Genomic DNA, 22,392 nt, shown 5'->3' with positions numbered 1-22,392 from the left:
TTGGGAAATTACCGCTAGTGTATTTTCCGTCGCATGGTGGTAGTCTTTATCGATAGAGCGTTACAGTACGGTGCCGCACATACGTATCCCTTACTTAATTTTTTTTTTGTTTTTTGAAAACAATAATACAACAAGTATAACTTAAAACTATCCTTATCTAATTACAATACATGGACATGATTTATGTCCACGTGGAATGGTGCCAAGAATACTGGCTGCATTTCCGCGCTGGACAGCTAGGCTGATCCGTTGCGCAAAAAATGAGCCAGTCCTTCTGTCACCAGATGAGGCTATTAACCGCGGTGAGAAGTCTCGTAATTTTTTCAGCACTAAATAGGTTAAACCGCTTTCTTTACACCGTCACATACCACCAGGTTAAATTGCAGTCAAGCTAGCAACGCACTAAAAAAAACAGAGCTACTATTTTTTATATTCTATCGTCATCCATTAGCGAACTCGTGAATAAAACCTGTTGCGCTATGATTGCGGATTGAGACCAACCTACTCTCAAATTAATTTGGCCAAACCTTATGTTTTCATCTATAGATACATAGATCAAAATGGTGAAATGTGGATATTTTAGTTTTGTTATTTAAAGTGAGTAAGTCAATTAATTTTAAATACAGAGCTTTCCAGTAAAAGTATTTCACCTTACACAATCGGGCATCCAAAAATCAAAATTAAATTCATTTCAAATGCGTAGGCAACGCACATGTTTAGAAAATCAAATAAAATAAAACATAACATTTTCTAGGCCACGTCATTTTAATAAAATTTGTAAAAATTTACATGATTTTGTTGAACATGGTTCTGATAGGTAAGATACCAGATATTACGGCTTCATAATAAATTATTAGACATACCTAATATTATCTACACGTCTACGCACTACACTTTATTCACACTCTCTCCTGGCTACGGCTGTCTAGTGTCTCCACACTTCTTGGGCTACGAAGTAGACTTTCCTGACTAGCTAGTGTCTCCACACTTCTTGGGCTACGAAGTAGACTTTCCTGACTAGCTAGTGTCTCCACACTTCTTGGGCTACGAAGTAGACTTTCCTGACTAGCTAGTGTCTCCACACTTCTCCTGTTTCTTCTCTTGCCTCCTAATGATTGCCAAGGGTTGGTTTTCACGTGTGGATTCCAGTTAGGAATTATAACATCACGATATGTAGGCTTAGATAATCCAGGAAGAGAAATATCACGTTTCTGCTTTGACTTAATCGGTTCACAGGAAAATAATGGGATGAGAATAGCTCCCACAAATAATATCAAAGACGTTGCTTTCAACATTTTGGAAGCGTTTACAGTTGTGTACTGAATATATTGCTTGTTCTTACGATCTTATATATTATTTGCTTGCAGTACAAAATGCTGTTGATATAATATCGTGAGAGTAAAAGGGTAATTACCTGAAGTGATCTCTTTATCTGCTTTGTTTACAGTTTAAAGATTAGTACTAATAATAGCTGACGCTACTCATGTACCTATACTTTCGATAACCTTTGGACGTGACCTGATATTAGGAGTGGCTCCTCCACTGTGAATATCAATATCCGTTTAACAGGTACAAAGTCGTAAGCCTAAACTTGTTCTGCAGTGTGATTCTCTAAGGTAAAATAATATTTACATCGGTTGCACATCGGATGTTTCCATAGATGTAGCACATTTGTTATTCTATTAATCGCGTTCGACTCACCTTTGCGACACTAGCGCTTCACGGGCGAGTGTGATCGATGTAGGAAACGGGTTTTTGACATTTATGTATGGAATTTGCTATTCTAATTGCTCGCCTTCGACTACATCGTACGCCCTCGCCTTCGATTCTATGTGTCAAACGAAAAAGCGTCTTCGGTGTAGCTTTTCTCTACGATGCACCATCGATGCACGAGTTAAATTTCGTTGTAAACATAGAAAAACTTTAAAAGAAAGGTGAAAATGTGAGTTTTATTTTGTTATTTTCTATAGTAAGTATAATTAAATGATAAAAAATATCTGAGTTAACTATTTATCGTTTTTCACTTCAGATGGCTGCTCGCTTAGCTCAAGTACATTTTTCTTATTAGAAGAAGCTAAACAAGAGGAATACAAAATAAAAAGGAGTGCAAAAGATTGTCAAATACGTGGTCTTCGTCTGCGCTCGACAGACGGATTTTGGCGACAAAGGCGTGCAAGACAGATGCAATAATAAATAAAAGAGTAGATTTAGATAATTCTCAATTTCAAAGCCTTTATTTATTCCTTATCTTAATCTTAACTATTTACATATATTTTAATGTTATATACATTTTATATCTTATACCGTGTGTGTGTTAGTGTTTTTCAATAGTTAATTATAATATATTTTATTGCATTTCTCGTTCATTTGTTTTTAATATTTGTGCGGAAAAGATAATAAAAGTGTAATATAAACTTAGTTTTCATTTTTTTTACCATAGAAAAACAGACAGGTTTAGTTATAGACTTTTGGTAGAAAAAATTTTAAAAATTCCCACAGGATTTAAAAGCTTCTCAACTGCTAGAGGCTCAGGAATTTGAGTGTCTTCCACTGCTTGAGTAGAATTCATGATCATCGTGATCAACCCAAGTCTCCTCTCAGAGTGATAAGGGTTTTGGCTATAATCTACCACGCTGGCTATGTGCAAAGTGGTAGACTTGCACACCTTTGAGAATATTATGGAGAACTCTCAGGCATGCAGGTTTCGTCACGATCTTCTTCTTCACCGTTAAAGCAAGTGATATTGGATAAAAAGCACAAAACTCCGAAAAGATAGAGGTGCGTGCCCGGGATGGAATCCCCGACCTTCGATTAGAAGGCGGACATCCTAACCACAAGTCTATCACAGCTCACGAGAATTAGTTAAATATAATCTCCCTGATAAAAAAGCTGTGATAGTTAGGACGTCCACCTTCTAATCGGAGGTCGTGGGTTCGATTCCGGGCACGCACCTCTAACTTTTCAGAGTTATGTGCTTTTTAAGTAATAAAATATCACTTGCTTTAACGGTGAAGGAAAACATCGTGATGAAACCTGCATGCCTGAGAGTTCCCCATAATGTTGTCAAAGGTGTGTGAAGTGTACCAATCCGCACATGGCCAGCGTGGTAGACTATAGCTAAGACCCTTCTCACTCTGAGAGGAGACCCGTACGTACTCAGTGGTGAGCCGGCGGGCGATGGGTTGATCATGATGATGATGATGATGATGATGAATCTCCCTTGTGAGTTCTTCGCCTGCAACAGCCACAGTTGATATTCTGAGAGAGTTGAAATAATTAACTCTATGCCTAGTCAAAAAAAATCTGTAGGTATATTTTATACTAGCTTATGCTCGCGACTTCGGCCGCGTGGACTACACAAATTTCAAACCAATATTTCACCCCCTAAGGGGTTGAATTTTCAAAAATCCTTTCTGGATTAAGGATTTAAATATTCATTTATAGAGATAACATAGATAACAGACAATTCAAAATCTTCCTATCCTGTTGCAAAACTTTCTCCACCCATAAGAGAAACAGTTATTAGGTATTTGCTCAAGGTTATTTAGCTCAGCTACTGCTATATTTTCATCCATACCACTGCCTGTTCTTTCTTCTAGCAATAACCATGCTACTGCATTTTCTCTTTACATTATCTTATTTATCTTTCCAATACTGTATTGTATGACAACATTTAACACTAGGTAGGTACTAACATTTTATACTCTGCTTAGAAAGTAGATTGTGTCTTTGAAAATATTATTTACATACCTTTTGCTATTGTTGCCATGTTTTGATGCAGCCATTTGTATTCATCCAATATTGTCCAACTTCTTGGTGATTTCCATCTATGCTTGAAGACTACGGTCTCTAGCAAGGGCAGTGCGAGCGTGCCCAGTTGCTAACCATGGTTTTTACTCCATAAACTTGAACAATTTTTCAAGTTTAGCAGTGGATGGAGCAATATTGCGAGGCACTGAAATTTATAATTAAATCGTTGGTCAGCACCGAAAGAACAGTTTTATAGGCAGTCTGACACAAGTTTAAAACCACTGATATCGGAGTAAATTAAGTTTAATTTAATACTCACTTGTATTTTAAAACAAAACACGATAAAACGACGTACAAAGACGAAGTTCACGCACTATTTGTTGAGTTGTTGTGACGACCTATGAAGTCACCATGGCAGTGAAGGAATTACAAGTGCTCCACTAACCACTTGATTTATTACGTGCAGTTTGTTTTAAGACTAGAGTTTTTTGTCGAGTAATCGTTTCTCAAGGGTGTAGGTGATCATTAATTTACCAATACTATTTTTAATTTTGTGCTGGCTGACATCTTGCACGGCGGGAAGCAACTTTTTTTTAATGATGCAAAACAAAGGCAAAGGTCCTCCTGCCTATGTCCAAGATTTTTTTAAATAATGATAATTTCTCATAGTATTTTGCATTTATTGCTTTATCTTTGTATAAAAATAGCAAAGGTAATCAGAAATGAATTTTAAACCCACTATAAATGCCATATTCCGTAATCGTAACTTTTTATCGGTATAAAAATAAAAATAGGATGACATCACTGGCTCATCCGAGATAACATCGTAGAGCCCGTCTCAACCATAAGATCGCCGATGAGCTTAAAGCCACTACAGAATCACAAATTTACAACCGTTGCTGGCCTGGTCGATCTGTACGATGTTACATCGCAGACCGCATCGATGTTGGCAACGTTGAACCGTTCTTTAGAGAATCACATAGCTGTTCTGGACCTACCTATTCTTTCTGACGAGCGTAATCAACTTTATCTAGTGGTCCATATTTTATTTAGGTATTTCATCCTACATCTCTATGTCAGTCAGTCAGTACAACCCATTTTATCAATTGAGTCTCCAAAAAAAAACCGGTCAAGTGCGAGTCGTTCAGACATGAAGGGTTCTGTATCATCGTAAAAGAAATAATAACACTTTTTTTCATTGCAGCCATTTTGAAATTCTTATTATCTTTGTTGTCATAGCGGCAATACGAGTAGAGACACACATTCTGTGAAAATTTCGATCTCTACCTACCTCGGTTCACGAGATACAGCCTGCTGATGACTGTCTCTTCTAAAATCAAAAATACAAATCAAACGAAAACGTAAATTCTTATTAATATCTTTATTAAAAATTAAAATACATAGTATGAGTAGGTAGGTACATTTGATTCAGATGCATTCACATAACATACTTAGTTAGAAGACAAAAATTGATAGTCTTATTCTATTCTAAAATATGTGTGTTTTTCAAGCTGAATTTAATTTTCATCGGCTGTAGGTACTTCGAGCACAGATAGGTACTGGTATGCATGGCATTTATATGGTTAATTCTTTGCATAAATGGGGAAAGGCCGCGTTGGAGGATTCGGATTGAATGGTCCACTCGGTCTTGGATAGGGGAAGGGCGATGGTTGTGGTATAAATGGATCATATATATCTCTTTTCATTCGACGATCACCTGATCCGCTGGAACTTGGGGCAACACTTCGAACATATCCTCTGTCCGGATCAAGCCTTACGCCATCGATGATAGAGGGCCATAGCGGTGCAGGTTGTTGAGCAGAAGTGTCGCGAGCAGTTCGAATGATGGGTTCTTGTGGAGGAGGTATATACGTCGGTAAGATGATTACTGGATCTGATGAGGGTCGGTACGTTGGAAATATGATATCCTGACCAATGCTGTCAGTGACCAATACCGCCAAAACTAAAATGGATGTTAATTTGAACATGATTGTCGTCTGTCTTCCCTCTGAATATTTTGTATGTTTTACCAGTGAGTATAATCATGTTGAACTTTTATACTTGCCGTATCTTAACAAACATTTAAGGTGTTTTCACAACGACAAACAGCTTTGTAAGCAGTATTTTTGCTCAATTTGCAAACTTTTCACAATAATTATACTTACTTAGTTTATTTATTAGCTGCGCGAATCGTCTATAAGTACCTACCTACTTTATATTTTTTGAGACTCCACAATGGCACCTCATTGGCACCGACCCCCAAAAAAATTTATTATAGAACTATATTAACTCTTGTATTTATAATATATTCGGTATTTTTTGTAAAATAAATTTATTTATTAATTTACACCGACCTGTTTAGAGCCATGTACCTAGTGTACAACAGAATTGGCTGCAAATATCTGTGAATGTGATGAGCCATAATCAATGAGGGACTATACTTTATAAAACGTAAACAGGGAAGAACCTACTTATCATTATTGTTAATTGACCTTACTAATCTAAGATCACGTCAATTAAAGTTTGTTTTATTATTGGGTAGATACTAGTGCATATTATTACTTTCGCATAAGTATATTACTTACCTGCCTTTAGACACCTTAGAAAACTATTTAGAGAAATAAAATGTTCTTCCCCTTTTAATTATTGCAACATCTCGGGAGGGAAAGACCCTTGATAATTTTCCTCAAAAGACGTTAAGTATAAAACAACCAAGAAGTTAATAATGCTCATCATTCAGTAGAAGTTACTCAACATAAGTGAAGATGATTAAAATATTATCAATCTTGGTGTTAACGGCTCTAGTCGCTGATACTTTCGGCCAGCGCTTCATACATCCAACATATAGGCCTCCTCCGCGACGACCTGTGATCATACGAACCGTCCGTGACGTCAGTGATCAACCACTATGGCTATACCAAGGTGACATTCCACGGGCACCTGCATCCGGTGACCACCCAGTACTACCAACTATCATCGACGATGTAAAACTGGACCCAAATAGAAGATACGCACGTGACGTCAATGATCAACCACTGTGGCTATACCAAGGTGACATTCCACGGGCACCTGCTACCGGTGACCACCCAGTACTACCAACTATCATCGACGATGTAAAACTGGACCCAAACCAAAGATACGCTCGAAGCGTAGACTCCCCGAGCGCCCGACGGTCAGGTGGTGGTTCAAGGTCTACCGGCCATCACGATACTGGGCGGACTCATCCCGGATACAATCGTCGAAATGCTAGAAACGTTGAATTTACTCAAAGGCCCGGATGGCCTAAACCTCGTCCTACAGTAGGACCCGTACGTCCATTCCCTCGCCCGCAACCTTTATCACCATTTTCTTAAATTAGTATTAGTACCTATTGTATAAAGCTTGTGTACCTACACGCTGTGATATTAGAAGTCTTTACTCTCTACGTAGGGGGGTTTAGCATGAACTAAAACCATATTAGTTTTAACATAATAAATTAAACAGTTCATTCATTACATACCTAGATCTCTTTGTATTTTGAACACTATAGGCAGACAGAGTGAACTATTTACTCACAGACATCTTTCCATTATATTCTAAGTAATTTAGGTATTTACTACTCGTACCTACCTATTTCGTTTGCGTGGATGTGAATTTTTTTAAATCCCGTGGGAACTATTTGATTTCTCGGGATAAAAAGTAGCACCTACGTATACCTGTCTGTGCTCGGGCTGCAAGCTATTCCTGTACCAAATAGATAATGGCCACGACGTCATCCACGTGGATTTAACATTTTTAAAAATCCCATTTGAACTCTTTGAATTTCCGGAAGAAAAATTATGTCCGTCCCCAGGATGCAAACTTTGTATCTCTGTACCAATCAAAATACCGTCAAAATCGCCTAAGCGGATGGGTCGTGAAAACCTAGCAGACAGACAGCCAGGCACGCTTTCGCATTTATAATATTAGTATGGACGGATTGAGGTAGTAGGTATACCTATTATCTTTCTATCTAATGGTCCAACTTAACTATAAATAAGTAATTCTAAGCTCTATTTTTCTATTTCTATTTATAAACTAAAATTAAACCAAATAATAATTAAAATATATAAAAATCCGACTCCATGAGCCGTGGGAGGCCGGTATGATATACCTAAGCACTTGTAAGCTATAGCCATAATATAGCAACGCTATAATTTCTTGCAGGCAAGCCGCAACGACACAGTCTGCAGAACTGGGTTATCTGACCACTAAGCCTTATCAATTAATCAAACTGAGCTCTGAGATCACATATTTGGTAACCTACTCGTCAATATCTCACAACTTTTCCTGTATGTATGTTTATCTAGGTATGTAGGTATATCTACTTACTTGCTTACGGGTAAGAACCGTGATCAATGAAAAATTGAGGTTTACGATACGAGGAACAAGTGTTTGCAAAGCTCTTTGTTAACAATTTATCATTTGCATAATCTACTTAGTATAGGCGACAGATATGTAGGTATACCTAATGCGTAAAAATGACTTCTCACGCACCATTTTTACTTTTTGTGTCAAATTTCATGTCAAAAGTACGATTTTTGTCCTTATTTTAAAGGTGAACCGTAGGTACCTTTGATATAACGACCCATAGAGTTAAAATGACGCGTGAGAAGTTATTTTTTATGGACTATAGGTAGGTACAACGCACGACGGAACCGGGGCGTCAAAACATAATAAGTATACAACCTCATAAAAATTCTCTCTAATGATCATTTAAATAATAAAACCTTTTTTTAACGCTGGGAAATGCGATTACGCATCCTCCCCTCCTGGAAGTCAGCCAGCTAACCAGCCAGCCAACCGACTGGAGGGAAGGTATGTGGGACTCACCGGCCGAGAGGCGACCGGAATACCCACTAAAACCCAGCGGCACTCCTGCGCGTCGCCTGGTGACTGGGTCACGGGAACACCGAAGCAAACCACCGCGACCCAGCCAGCGACATCCGCCGAGGCGGACCCTCCACCGGGGACCCCACTCACCCCACACCGCACGTCCTTGGCGCACCGACGAAGTGGGTGCGTCTCCCGACCCGAGGACCCAACGGATGACAACTGCAGACTCCGCGCACGTCGCCCGCGTCCCATCCTCCGCTTCGTCCACTGTGCCCTCTGCTAGTCAGAGGGACACGCGGAGAAACCTCCCCCCTGCCAGGTCATTAGCCATGGCCAGCAATATCCCCGAAGAGAGATTATTAGCCATGTTACCGGGGTGCACCGGCCCGAGAGCAGTCTCTTCCCCTCGGATACCTGATACATCCAAAAGGGACCAGCAGCACCCAGACACACTGGGAGGTTACCTGGCTGGCACCCCATTTATAATAAAACCTACTAGATAATAGGTACCTAAGGCCGCGTTCGCATGGATTTAGGTTTTTAAAAATCCCGTGAGAACTTTTTGATTTTGCGGGATAAAAATTACTTTTTCTCAGACATGCTTGGAAATTTGAGCATTATCAGTCTTCTCGAGATACTTAAATCGAAATTCCTGTAGGTGCTTAATGGCCAAATACATGCGTGATGCGAGTAGCGGCCTAGTAGATGTAGTAGATAGACACACAGACACACTGTCGAGTTTATAATATTCGTATCTATGGGTAAAATATTCACACTGCATTCTAAAACCTGAAACGCTCATGGTTAAGGTAACCGCGCTGTTGCTGTCGCGCGTCGTTGTCTTTACGTTACAGCGTTACAGTGACGTGTTTCATATTTTCATAATAAGGTTCCTTGTACAGTTACGAATTTATTACGATTGTGACGGCCTGTTGTAGGTATTGCCGTAACGCAGAGTCTGTCCAAGCCTTTACAATAAAATTCATTGTCTGCCATACATTACCCAATGTACACTATTATAATGTTTACGTTCCAAGATAACCAAAGTAAAGTCCCCTTTTTATAACACACATCAATAAATTTAGTAATAGGTATGTACCTAGGTATAAGGTAAATAGCAAAGTATGTTTAAGTAATACTTGGTAGGTATATAAACCTCCATCGCGTTATCAACTAGCATCATTTTAAAGTTGACGACTGAGTATAAGACGTGAAAATGCTTAAGTTAATATCAGTTTTATTGTTAGTGGTTTGCATCGACTATGCCTTGAGCCAGCGCTTTATTCTACCGACGTATAGGCCTCCTCCACGAAGACCCATCATTCGAAGAGTTCGGGACGTGAGTGCTCAAGACCCATTGTGGTTAAACGAAGATGGCAATCATCCCCGAGCGCCTGCCAGTGGTGACCATCCCGTGCTGCCCCCTCATATCGATGATGTAAAATTGGACCCAAATAGAAGATATGCCCGGAGTGTAGATTCACCAAGCGCTCGGCGGTCCAGTGGAAGTAGTTCAAGATCTAGCAGAAGGAGTCATGATACCGGAAGAACTCATCCCGGATACAATCGGCGAAATGCCTAAGATATTTTAACGTTGTCCGGTCGCAGTTGTTCTGAGGCACAGGTCTGAGGTCCCAGTTTCTTTTTCGTTATGGCCTCCAAATAACTTTTGTAGCCGTTATAAGTGCTAACACGAAAAAGGTATAACTAGGTACCTAAAGTTAGGATTAATAATAATATTATTATACCCATTAAAATTCTGTGTGTGTTTTAGTTGCTTCCTTTGCGTATGGTTAAATAAAGCATCACATAATCATACATATTTATGATTTAAAAATCACAGTTTTACGATCTAGCCTTAGCTAGATCGTAAAACTGTGATTTTTATTCACATAAACATTATTCTTTTTCTTATTATTTTGCTACGGCAACAGTAATAATATTATGCTGTCATTCTTGTATCATTGTCAAAATTATTGTCAGTTGTTAACGTACTGCGTGAAACTATGAAACGATCTTAATTAATTAATTATTGAAACCATATTGAAACACAGCTGTGTCGTGAAATGTCCTCAATGTTGCCAGCTTATTGCTTTAAGTACTTACTAGATCTAATAGTGTCTTTTTCATATTTCAGTACTCTTAATTTACTTTTGTGCCCTGTAAATAATCTAGTGCATGTTTATTGTATTGCTGTTGCTCCTCCAAAAAATAAAGTGTCTAATATAAACTGATAGCGAAAAATGGTGAAAGTTAGGGTCAAGTTAAAACAGTAGGTTGTTTATTTTTAGGAACAATGTCTAATTGATAATTACTTGTACCTATTATTAAAAAAAAAAAAAAAAAAAAAAAAAAAAAAATTTAAAGAATAATGAGAAAGCATAAAGCAATTATAGGTACGTTTATTCCTAATGAATTTGGGATACTCCACATTTTTTTTAATTTGTTGCTTTTTAGGGTTCCGTACCTCAAAAGGAACCCTCGTTGCGCGAGCTTGACTCGCACTTGGCCGGTTTTTTGTAATATTTTTGTATTATTGGAGGTTTATTTTCAAAGTTTTCGTAGCTGTACTTTTATTTTAACAAAATTACCATAATTATGGTACACAGATATGCAACTAGAGTGGCCTCTATAGTCCCTCTTGCTCAAGCAGAGGTACTTACCTAATTGTGAAAAGTTATTCCTTCTATTTTACGTTTGCTTCGGCCACTGTAGCCTAGAATACTGCAACCAACCATTGCACAATACTTCTCAAAATAATTCAATTAAGTATTTGTTTGTCAAGATCTCACATACAAAATATCTTTACAAAATATATCTTGACAAACAAAAAAGTGGCCACGGTGATACAAACAAAAAATGATCATTCGTCACGTTCTAATAAGAACTTAAATGCATTTAGCTGTCTCGCTCTAGCAGTAAAAGTCACAATAGGGCTACTTCTATAGGTATTTATTCTGAGGTTTAGTCACGGTTACGGTACATAGGTAGATTTTTTGGAAAGCAGTTGGCAGCACTGATTAGTGGTTGTCATTTGTCAATGTCATAAAAATTAAAATACTCATTTTACGGAGGAGTTGATTTTTGGCATAGGTTTTCAGGTTTTCAGCTTCAGATTTTTAAACAAAAACTACATAAATTGTTTTAACGTTTAACCATTTGCAATTTCTTTAAAAACCACATTTCCATGAATGTTTTAAGTGATTATGTTGACTTTGAATGTCGGCACTTGACTTAGGTACCCCAAGTAGTTGATTACAATAAATTGAAATTTGTTTAATTAGTACCTACCTATTTAATTAAATGATCTGGAAAATTAGCTACAATATTTCAAACTAAAGTGTACTTGTGTTTAGAAAATAGGTTATTGTAATCTATTGGAAAAGTTACATTTATAATGGGCGACAGTCTGCTAAGTATGGGTAAGTTTATGTTTTATAGTCTCTCTGCGGCGTAACCCTCATTTTTGAGGGTTGTGACGCCTTTCTGTTTATCATATACTGGTAGGAGTATTCTTGGGATAATAATGGGGCGGGATTTCAGCTTATCCTTCAGCACAGGGGCTGACTAAGAGTATGATTTAGACTCTTAAAGTAAACGATTACTATCAGATGTGTAATAACTGGTCAATAGCTTAACGTGCTCCCGGGAGGCATGGAAGACGAATACACCAAATTTTGTCACCTATCCACTTACCAGCTTGAGTTAATACTGCTTACCTAGTGCAATTGACTAATTTGTGCTGCAGCAACTAGGCCACACCTCAAATTTTATACTATTTGTCTATTGAATATTAATTAGGTGTTCCTGTGACCGTGTTGAAGATGAATATGCTACCGATAATATCCTTCCCTACAAACTCCAAACCTGCAGGCTAAAAACAGTGCATGACAGTGAGCTGAAAATGTCTGATATATCATACCTGCCATAGTTTATTATGACAACATTGTATTTATAATGTAAGGAGGTCATACAAACAAGCTATCAAATGTTTCTTATATAGATCTTGGTCCTTTGGACTAGTGGAAAAATCAGTGTGGCCCTAAAGACTAAAAAAATTTATAGACACCTCCTCTAAATGATTGTGACACCAAATTGCAATCCAGAGTATAATTTAGATGTTATAAGCGAATACAAACATATCGCAAGTTTTTTAAATATTATTTAAAATTGCAAAACCAATCTTCAAATATATTTAACTTGACCTAACTATACCAAAATATATTTAAAGAAATTAATTAGGTATTTAAAACAAATTTCAGATGAGTTGGAAATGCTCACAGCACTTTATGAGTTTGAGGCAACGTTAGCTAAAACTTTGAGTTTTTCCGAAGGCGAATTCTTCTTTCTGCAACAGACAAACACGAAACAAAGAAACTGGTGGCATGTTGTTAATAGAAAAGGTCATGTAGGATTTGTGCCGTCTAATTATGTAGCTACAGTCAAGGTAACTCTTTATTAGACCAATTAACATACATTAAAACACAGTTTAGTTATAATACAGTTCAGAAATCAACATGCATGGAGAGCGTGTTTGTTCTCTAAGCCTAAGCTCCTGGACACCAAACTAAACTCAATGTATATGTGTGCAGGCTGACATAAGTGTGTAGTAATTATTTTAATGTAGATAACGGGTACATACCACAATTAATTTGTTGTTTTTATTTGTCGATATTTCAACCCAATTGCACAGGTTGTGGTCACGATGGGACTGCGATGCCACGAAATAAGCTTAAAATCATTAGTGTGTATTAAAACGTTAACTCAAAGCATTTAGTTTGTTGTATTTGCACAATTTATGAGCTTACCTGAACTGTATATTTGCTATACAGTGCTAATTCTGAATGAAATCATTCCAGATACTTACTTAATAATATTTTGGTTGTAGGTTGAGCCAGACTTCTTCTTGGCATTTATTAATGATTGTATCAAGAGCTTAAATGAGTGTAATGCAATGACAACCCAAAAACAAGAGCTGTTAACAAAATTGAATGAGAAAAAAAAGCAACTTCAAGTATTGGTGAAGCCTCCGAGTAAGAAACAGGCAGCTCCGAAGCCACCACTCCATTTAGATGAGAATACCCCGCCCAATGGGGTGTCACCGTGCTTTGATTTAAGGCCTGTAGTTTCACAACAGCATATTTCTGAAGAGAGGCAGTCCTGTTCATCGCCATCTAAGTCTGTGAACAGTAGTGCAGTTACGAAGGGTATGTTTAGTGTGTGTATTGCTTTGAAATTGTGTGTGGGTGTATTAATTTTTATAGGTGTTTTAGATAGTTTCTCCTAATGTCAGTTTCTCAATATTATTAAAGATGATGCCTGCGACTTTGTCCGCGTGGATTTAGGTTTTTAAAAATCCCGTGGGAACTCTTTGATTTTCAGAGATAATAAGTAGCCTATGTCCTTCCCCAATATGCAAGGTATCTCTGTCCCAAATTTCACACACACATTAAGTAGTTATTCACTAATTCTCATAACTTATTTAATTTATATTAATTGGTATTTTGTTTATAGATGATGATGAAGAGAAAAAGACAAGCAGTGCCAAATCCCCTTCTAACCAGCTGTCATCGGACACTGACAATCAAGATGATAACAGTCAAGATAGCAGTGAGAGCATCAAACCCAATGCCATATACGAGATTGTTCAATCTGTGCGCAAGGAAACACAACTCAGCCATGAAATGTCCAAAGTCGCTGTTGAAACAGTTTTGACTTCATTAAGAGTAAGTACCCATAAGTTTATCAAACAGATATTTTTTCTATGAGCTGGCCAAAAAATTTGTAATCTCATTTGTAATTTTTTTTTTAATTTTATTATACCAAACAATATAAATTTAATTACGGTGGTTATATCTTTTAATTTGCCATAAATTTAAATATTGTTGTATCTTTGTGATTTAGTAGGTAGGTAGCCTTAAATTTTAAAATATTTTTATTTCATATTTTGTGAAAAGGGTACAGATTGATAATTATTATTGCTTCTTCCAATGTTATTTCAAGTGTTAATAACTCATATGTAGCTTTAAGTTTATGTTAATTACATTACATTATCACAATTACATCATCTTACAAATCTAATTGACAATCAAAAATTGAACAATACCTACCTACTTAATAATATACCTAATATAATAAATTATTTAATTTTGTCTTTCAGTTTATTAAGTTCTTATGTACATCTATTTTTCTCTCATAAGAGATAAAAGTTCTGTAAGTGCAGTCGCAAAGGCGCGCTATGCCTACTATTTCGCAGGCAACATTCTAAAATGCATGGGACTACTTTTATTTTAAATCTTTTAATTTGTTCAGCTAAAAGATAACTGACAAACGTTAAACAAATAGGAAACTCATACTTTACTTTGGCCAGGAATTTCTCCCTGGAGGAGCAGCGAGGTCTATAATCGACGCGCTTCTACGTGAAGCCAATAGCAACATCACGTGTCCCAAGAACGCCATCGACGCCGCTCCAGACGCCCTGCGGATGATGACAGCGCTCAACGTGCTGTCCAAAGCGGCGAACGACGCGCAGCAGCGAGGCTGGGCGCTGCACGACGACGCGCACGACATACAAACTCAGTTGCTGGAGCTTATATCTGTTATGGTATGAAGTTGTATAATGGTTTTAGTTTTAGGTTTCTGTGTTTGAAAAGGAAAAAAATTAAAAGTCGGTCAAGTTCGAGTTGGACTCGCACACTAAGCGTTAAAAACACTTTTTTTTTACTTTTTGTGGTGGCCATTTTGAACTCATAGCAACTTTACATAGGTAGAGACCTATTACGGTTCACGAGATACAACTCGCTGTCAGACGGTCAGAGGCACCCTTTGGATACGGAACCCTGAAAAACCCTTTATAAAATCACTTCATTGTCTGTCAATTTTTTTCCAGTCAAATGCAGATGTCAACATATCACAGCACGTTCTAAGCAGTCACCGTTACGTGTATGTAACGACTCTGGTGCAGTACTACCAGATGGAGACACGCTGGCCGCTCCGGCAACTCCTACTGCAGGTATTGGACAGTTTTATTTAGTTTCACTGGGCAAATTTTATTTATCTATATATATAAAATTCAAAGTCCTGATTGACTGACTGACTGACTGACTGACATAATATCAACGCACAGGTCTATTCTTTGTAAAGAGTAGGTATCCACTAAGAAAGGATTTTTCGAAATTCTACCCCTAAGTGGGTTAAATGGGGGATGGAAGTTTGTATGAAAGTCCGTCATTTTTCAAGTTATTTGCATGAAAATTTGTATTTGGGTTTTCGGTCACAAATGAAGAAATACGTGTTTCAGGATTTTTGGAAAATTGGCCCATAAGGGTGGTAAAATAGGGGATGAAAGTTTGTATGGGACAGTTTTAATTATTGATATTACTAACTTGAAATTTGTAAAGTATGAGAAAATCCCCCCCCCCCCCCCCCCATTTTAATCCTATTCTTATTGTATTCTAAATTGTAACCTTTTATTGTATCTTTAATATTTATCATTTGCAATACCCTGACAGGGTCTCATGTACTGCTTATATTTAGCTTTAAGTACCCACCATCAATTAATGTAAATGTACATGAAAGCTAATAAATAAATCTTATCTTATCTTATCTTATACTAGCTTATGCTCGCGACTTCGTCCGCGTGGACTACACAAATTTCAAACCCCTATTTCACCCCCTTAGGGGTTGAATTTTCCGAAATCCTTTCTTAGCGGACGCCTACGTCATAATAGCTATCTGCATGCCAAATTTCAGCCCGATCCGTTCAGTAGTTTGAGCTGTGCGTTGATAGATCAGTCAGTCAGTCAGTCAGTCACCTTTTCCTTTTATATATTTAGATGTGTTATTCGGTGCTGGTGCAGGGTGCGCGTTCTGATGTTAAAATGTTTGTTTCTGAAAAAAAATGCCATTTGTTTCCTGTAGGCCACGCGGGCGAAGCTGCGAGCAGAAGCAAATATATTATGTATTATGTAATAAAACACTGACCGACTGATCTATCAACGCACAGCTTAAACTACTGGACGGATCAGATTAAAATTTGGCATGCAGATAGCTATTACGATGTAAACATCCGCTAAGAAAGGGTTTTTGAAAATTCAACCCCTAAGGGACTAAAATAGACCTGCATGTCTGAGAATTCTCCATAGTGTTTTCACAGGAACTATGCTAATCTGCAGTTGGACAGCGTGGTATATATGGCCAAATACTTGTCATTCTGAGAGGAGACCCGTGATCAGTAGTAAGTCGGCGATAGGTTGATGATTATTGGGTTTGTAGGCATTTGGAGTAATGTGCGGCTTGGAAAGGACAGCGCTGGCAACCCTGGCCCTTTCCGCGCTTCCGGCGGAAATAGCGCGAGACATGAGCGACAACCCTCACGCCGTCAGTCGGCTATCGCACTCCGCTCTGCTGCTGTCTATGGTACTGTCTATGGGAGACAAGTTGCCGATTACACATTTTGGTGAGCGATGATTTTTTAATGTAATGCTTTCGGCTGAAATAGCGCGGGACATACGTATAACCCTCACGCTATGTTCCCTTCCCATTTCCACTTCAGCTTCGCAACCCGTTGAGCTATGTTGGTTACTCTGTTTCTGTTGGTTTCTCATTTCATCATGTATCTACAGAGACTCCAAGCACTCTCTCCACCACTTTCTCCATCGCCCGCTGAGTGGCTGAGCTTTCTTATTAGGCCCATATTTAGTGACCATGTCTCGGATCCATATGCCATCACTGGCAAAACACTGTTCAAAGACTGGTATTTCATCCACTGAAAAATTTTGGATGAAAAGATATCGCTGAAGCTTTTCCCGAACGCTACCACTTCATTATTATTCTATGATTTTTTTCAGAGCAACTTGGCGTAGAGTTCGCACAGTTTCTGCTACAACTGATCGAGAATCCGCCAGAAACGGACATGGACGAACAGATACCGGATCTGTTCCTCACTCTCCTTCTGGCGTACAACCTACAGTTCGAGAACCCAGCCGAAAATCTCCTGCTCAACGCTCTCGAAACTATAGACAATGCTAAGACCTTCTGTGAGAAAGTTCTTTTGCTGTTCAATCGGGAAGGTAAGAAAGTCCACGAAAACGGCAGGGTGATTACGTAAAACGTTGCACTAGCGACAGCAACGCGACAGCAGTAGCAATGCAACAGTTTATTTGCTGTATCTCTTCATCTTCTTCTTATTTTGCTTTGTGGCTGTTGCTGTTTCTCTCTAGCCGGACGTTTGACAGCAAAGATCGCGAGATTTACGCCTGTCGCGAGATACGTTATGTTATCACCCCGCGTGTTTTATCGGTTTGAAGACTGTCTGTCCGTTCGTGATATGTGAAGGTAGTTTAATTTAGTTGCGTGTTAGCTATCTTTGATGAAAAAAGGTTCAAAATCATGTTGTTTACAAATCATTAACTTAAGAAATTGTGTACAACAGAACTAGCCATGTTGGTTGGGTAGCGCGTACGCTAACCCATACAATTGAGCAAGACAGAGTATAAAAGAAAGGAGATTTTCTCATTTGCCCATATTAGTGACTGAGACAGAGTAAAAGTAAACTTCGGATGATACACAAACCCTGACCTTTTTTTAGACGGACTTTAAAAAGCTTTCCTATTTTATTCTAGAGGATCCGGTGCACATTTTCGACCACGAACCGGCGCCCCCCCACTCCGTGTTTAAGCTGGTATCAGATCTGTTCAGCCGCAAGAAGACCGCCGCACATTTCTACACGAACGACCTCAAAGTGGCCATTGACATCATTGTGAGGCAGCTCGCGGACCTCGGCCCTGGAGACATTGTAAGTATCTCTAAACACAGGATTCGGCACAAAGGCGATGTGGACTTTCGCGGCCGCGGGCATAGTCCTAAGAGGTATCACACGATTGATATCTTGCTACATGTTTCATACAAAATCTTAAAGTGTACGAGAAAAGGCATTTCCATATACACCGTATTTATAAATGACGTGATAAAAATTTGCATTTCTATCTAAATATCAACCGTGGGTCGGTATATACAGATTTGGATGTCTACTTAAAAAGGTATTTTAATGCCAATTATTTACTGTTTCCATTTTTAGTCTCGCCAGCAATACCTCAAGATTCTGCAAGGCATAATCCGTAACACGGACTATGGGACGCACGTGCACCGACGCGAGGACCTGCTGCGTTGCTTCCGCCGCATCTTCTGTGAAGAGGGCGAGCTGAGCCGGGACGACCAGGCGCTCGTGCGGGCCATCTCCAACGAATTCCCGCAGTTTTTTAAAGCTTAAGGTACTTATTTATTTATTTTAAATCTAATTTATCAAACGCAGAAAGGTCAGTTATCTAAGGCATGATCTCAGACATGACCGGTAGTACTACCATGATTGCCGAAATTGAGGAAAAGAGTAGCGTCGGTAGAAGAAAGTCGTGGCTTTGAAATATCCGAGAATGGACTGCAATAGCCAACGTAGCACAACTTTTCCGTTTGGTGAAAGACAAGAAATTATTTGACGAGATGGAGGCCAACCTCCAATAGTCGAAAGGCACAAGAAGAAGAAAATATCTAATTACAACTTACATTAATTAGATAGTTAATGATAAATTATGCAAACACAAAAAGACACACAATATGCAAAAAGAAAAAATATCTGTGTAAAGCCAGAAGAAGAACAAAAAAAAAATTGGGTTGAAAAATTTTAAGGCATTAATTAATGAATCCTTGTATTGTCTTCAAATAAATATAGAGCTATTGTCAAATTTATAACTACTTATTTACATAGTTAACAAAAAATCTAGTCGATTATATCTAGAAGTTGAATAAATAACAAAAATATTTTTGAAAATATTGCTCGGAACGCCTTAATTAAATTTTTAAGGTGAATTTCAATGAGATTTCTAGGTGGAAAAATGAAATTCGTGGCTGGCTGTGTTACTCTATAATCCCGAAGTTTGCCTCACTGTTATATATACTAACTTATAGTAAGTGCTATGTATATTCATGTAAACATTTGTGTTGAATCCAAACTAGTTATTCGGAAGTATTAGAATAAAAGAGCAATACATATTGTAAGCTTGGAGAGAGAGAGACCACTTTGTCTATTCAGTGTACAGAATAGTGTTTAAAAATGAATATTTAAAAGTGGAAACATATTCAGCATTGATATTGGTGCTTATTCGGTTCTACACAAATATCTAAACTGAACTAAGTTTAATTCAATTTAATTTGAATTTAATTTAATATATTGTAATTCGGTACACCAACAGCAAGTTCACAATGCGCTTAGTAAATAAATAATACATAGTCTTTTTCAGGTCATAGTCAATTCTCAGGCCTACATAAATACATAAATACATACATATTTTTACGTATGCTCAACCTTTTTCTCACAGAACAATGAGAAGGATGGCACGATTTTAGACATGTCTATTTAGTTTCGATTTTTTACCAAATTAGCAATAATATGGTTAATCCTGTTGTATACAACACTAAATCTTTTAACTAAAATGACAGGTCTAAACTAAATGTGTTGCTATCCCTTTTGTAATGCTCCCTGCGGAAAAGAATAGCATTAGATTTTGATTTGCCAATTTAGTTTCGTTTACAGATTGTGTACAGCAGAATTAGCCTCATTACGAGTATCTCTCGACAAGTTCTCGAAACGATCTTATTGAAAGATCTTTCATTATCGAAAAAAAATTCAGATCAAATTCTTATTAAAGTTACAAAATTTACAATTTTAATAAATAGTTAAGATTATTATTATTGCTAGTTATGTCTTCTAAAGGAAAGAATAAAAAATAAAAATAAAAAATCGCGATAGTTTTAAAAGGGAGTATAACAATGTATTATAGATTTATATTAAATAGGTATTATTTTGATTGAAAGTTTAGTATTAGCACTTCAATGTGTGTGATTGTGAATATATTATTATTTTATAAGATATTTTTATTAATATTGCACTGCTTATTATTAGAAAACTATGTTTACAGCAGCTTTAGTTAATTTAAACGTAGTTTTACGTCAATATTTTATTGTATTTATGGACATTTTATACGTCCAGCAAAAGCTTTCGATTTTTAATTATTCAGCTCCTCATTTGTAATATCTGTACTTAGTACTTAATGTTAATATATTATTGTTATAATATTATTATTGTGTTATGTGCCATTTATATCGCGCCAAAGATTTAGGTTTATACGCAGGCACTAAATAGCTTATGTATTTGTCAATTACATATTACTCAGAGTCACAAAGTATGTTTATGTAGTATGTACAACCGAATAATGTATTTTGTCTTACAAAGTTTATATTATAATAGTGTGTTATAGGCCTAACATAGAAAGACAGATTTTATTTTGTTGATCTCCTGACATAGTATTGTATGGTTAACTGAATTATTTATTTAAGTAATGAAGATTAAAATAGTATGAGTAACTTAGTTGTTAAATAAAAATATTTTGCATTTTGTGTGAGTAGGCGATATATCTTTGCTTGTTTACCCACCGATATTCTTACCAATATTAAAAGACACTTATTTCATATTAAAAAAATCACCACTGTGCAATCAAACCTTATAATATGTATTATACACTTATATCTATACTTCTTATAATATTCGTGGAGTGTTTTTGTGTGTTGTAAGAAATCCTCTCGTATACTCGTAATTTGCCCCAAATCCGCATGACTACCTACTAATCTGATCTGTAATATTGTAGTTCTTAATATATTATAATATTTACCATGAAGTTATTCATTCCTCAAATTTTATTGTAACGTTATTCTAGATTATTATCGACCAAGGTACCAGGGTTTAAAACTGAATTAAAAAGAACAAAAGTAGATTTTATTATTGGTATAGAGAAGATAAAGGCATTATTTAGCGCACAGCTAAAGCGAAGCGACGCGTCTTTTCTAAAAAAAATATCCATATACCGTTATACTGGACTTTATACTAACCACTAACCCGGTGCGGGCGAACGCGGGTAACGTGCACAATGTAATATCTATGCCTCCCGATTGCAGTTGTTTGTTTCATGCTATTGCTTTTTCGATTTATAATGCCACTAATTTTGAACAAACGCAATTTGCGAGAGCTACAATAGTTAACTATATTTATGATAATTGGGACGAGTTTAATTTGTATACAAGCAACGCCCGGGGAGACCCCTTCTGTTCACGCGAAGAGTACAAAGTTACTATGCTCCAATCCTCCACTTGCGGTGGCACTGCTGAGGTCAAGGCAGCTGGATTTTTGTTCCCAGCCAGATACGAAGTGTATGAACGTGACACTGGTATTTTGAGGGCTGTATTTGGCAGGGAAGGATATCCAAAAAAGCGTTTACTTTTTACGGGCAATTTGTCATCGGGACATTATAATTTTTGCTCACCAGTAGTGTCCGAGGAATCAACTAATAACACAAATATTAATACGCCAGAAAACTTGGTAAATTATAGACAAGATGCAAAGGTAAAGGGCCGTCCAAAATCTGAAAAATCCCGCTTACAACAAGCTTGTGAAGGTCACCAACTTCAGGTCAGTAACAAACTAGACACACCTAAGTCAGCTTCTATTTCTTTGAAACGAAAAGCGGCAGACCTTAAAAATTACAATAGAGCGAAAAAATGTTTATCGAGGAACGAAGAAGGGGTTAAAATTAAGGAGAAAATAAAAAACAGATTGTTAAAGATAATCACATCACAAAGGTCTCAACAATCTTCAAAAAAACTTGAAATCAAACGTTCTCGTGACACGGTGGCACGACGAGTATTACGCGAGGATCCTTTCTACAGAGAGGACGAGCGTGC

The 22,392-nt window shown here is 37.4% G+C and overlaps 3 protein-coding genes across 3 annotated transcripts; 2 read left to right on the top strand and 1 right to left on the bottom strand.

Moving 5' to 3' along the window:
* Positions 1–746: 746 nt before the first annotated feature.
* LOC138404727 (uncharacterized) lies at positions 747–5,782 on the bottom strand. Its single transcript, XM_069509520.1, has 4 exons — positions 5,337–5,782; positions 3,751–3,880; positions 3,157–3,258; positions 747–1,345 (listed from the first exon to the last, which is right to left on the bottom strand). The coding sequence occupies exons 1-4, from the start codon at positions 5,736–5,738 to the stop codon at positions 900–902; spliced, it is 1,080 nt and encodes a 359-aa protein (XP_069365621.1). The 5' UTR covers positions 5,739–5,782; the 3' UTR covers positions 747–899.
* A 620-nt stretch (positions 5,783–6,402) lies between these two features.
* Positions 6,403–10,364, top strand: LOC117996346 (uncharacterized). The gene is made up of 2 exons (XM_069509519.1): positions 6,403–7,101; positions 9,813–10,364. The coding sequence occupies exons 1-2, from the start codon at positions 6,516–6,518 to the stop codon at positions 10,184–10,186; spliced, it is 960 nt and encodes a 319-aa protein (XP_069365620.1). The 5' UTR covers positions 6,403–6,515; the 3' UTR covers positions 10,187–10,364.
* A 90-nt stretch (positions 10,365–10,454) lies between these two features.
* LOC117996342 (NCK-interacting protein with SH3 domain) lies at positions 10,455–21,415 on the top strand. The gene is made up of 10 exons (XM_034984395.2): positions 10,455–12,026; positions 12,867–13,051; positions 13,493–13,811; positions 14,119–14,330; positions 14,975–15,208; positions 15,494–15,616; positions 16,879–17,062; positions 17,454–17,675; positions 18,228–18,400; positions 18,683–21,415. The coding sequence occupies exons 1-10, from the start codon at positions 12,002–12,004 to the stop codon at positions 18,872–18,874; spliced, it is 1,869 nt and encodes a 622-aa protein (XP_034840286.1). The 5' UTR covers positions 10,455–12,001; the 3' UTR covers positions 18,875–21,415.
* Positions 21,416–22,392: the final 977 nt, after the last annotated feature.

The sequence above is a fragment of the Maniola hyperantus genome, chromosome 3 (genome assembly GCF_902806685.2).
Source record: "Maniola hyperantus chromosome 3, iAphHyp1.2, whole genome shotgun sequence".
In the NCBI taxonomy this organism is placed as follows: Eukaryota; Metazoa; Arthropoda; class Insecta; order Lepidoptera; family Nymphalidae; genus Maniola; species Maniola hyperantus.
Note: the sequence above shows the minus strand (reverse complement) of the source record. Positions and strands in the feature narration are given on the sequence as shown.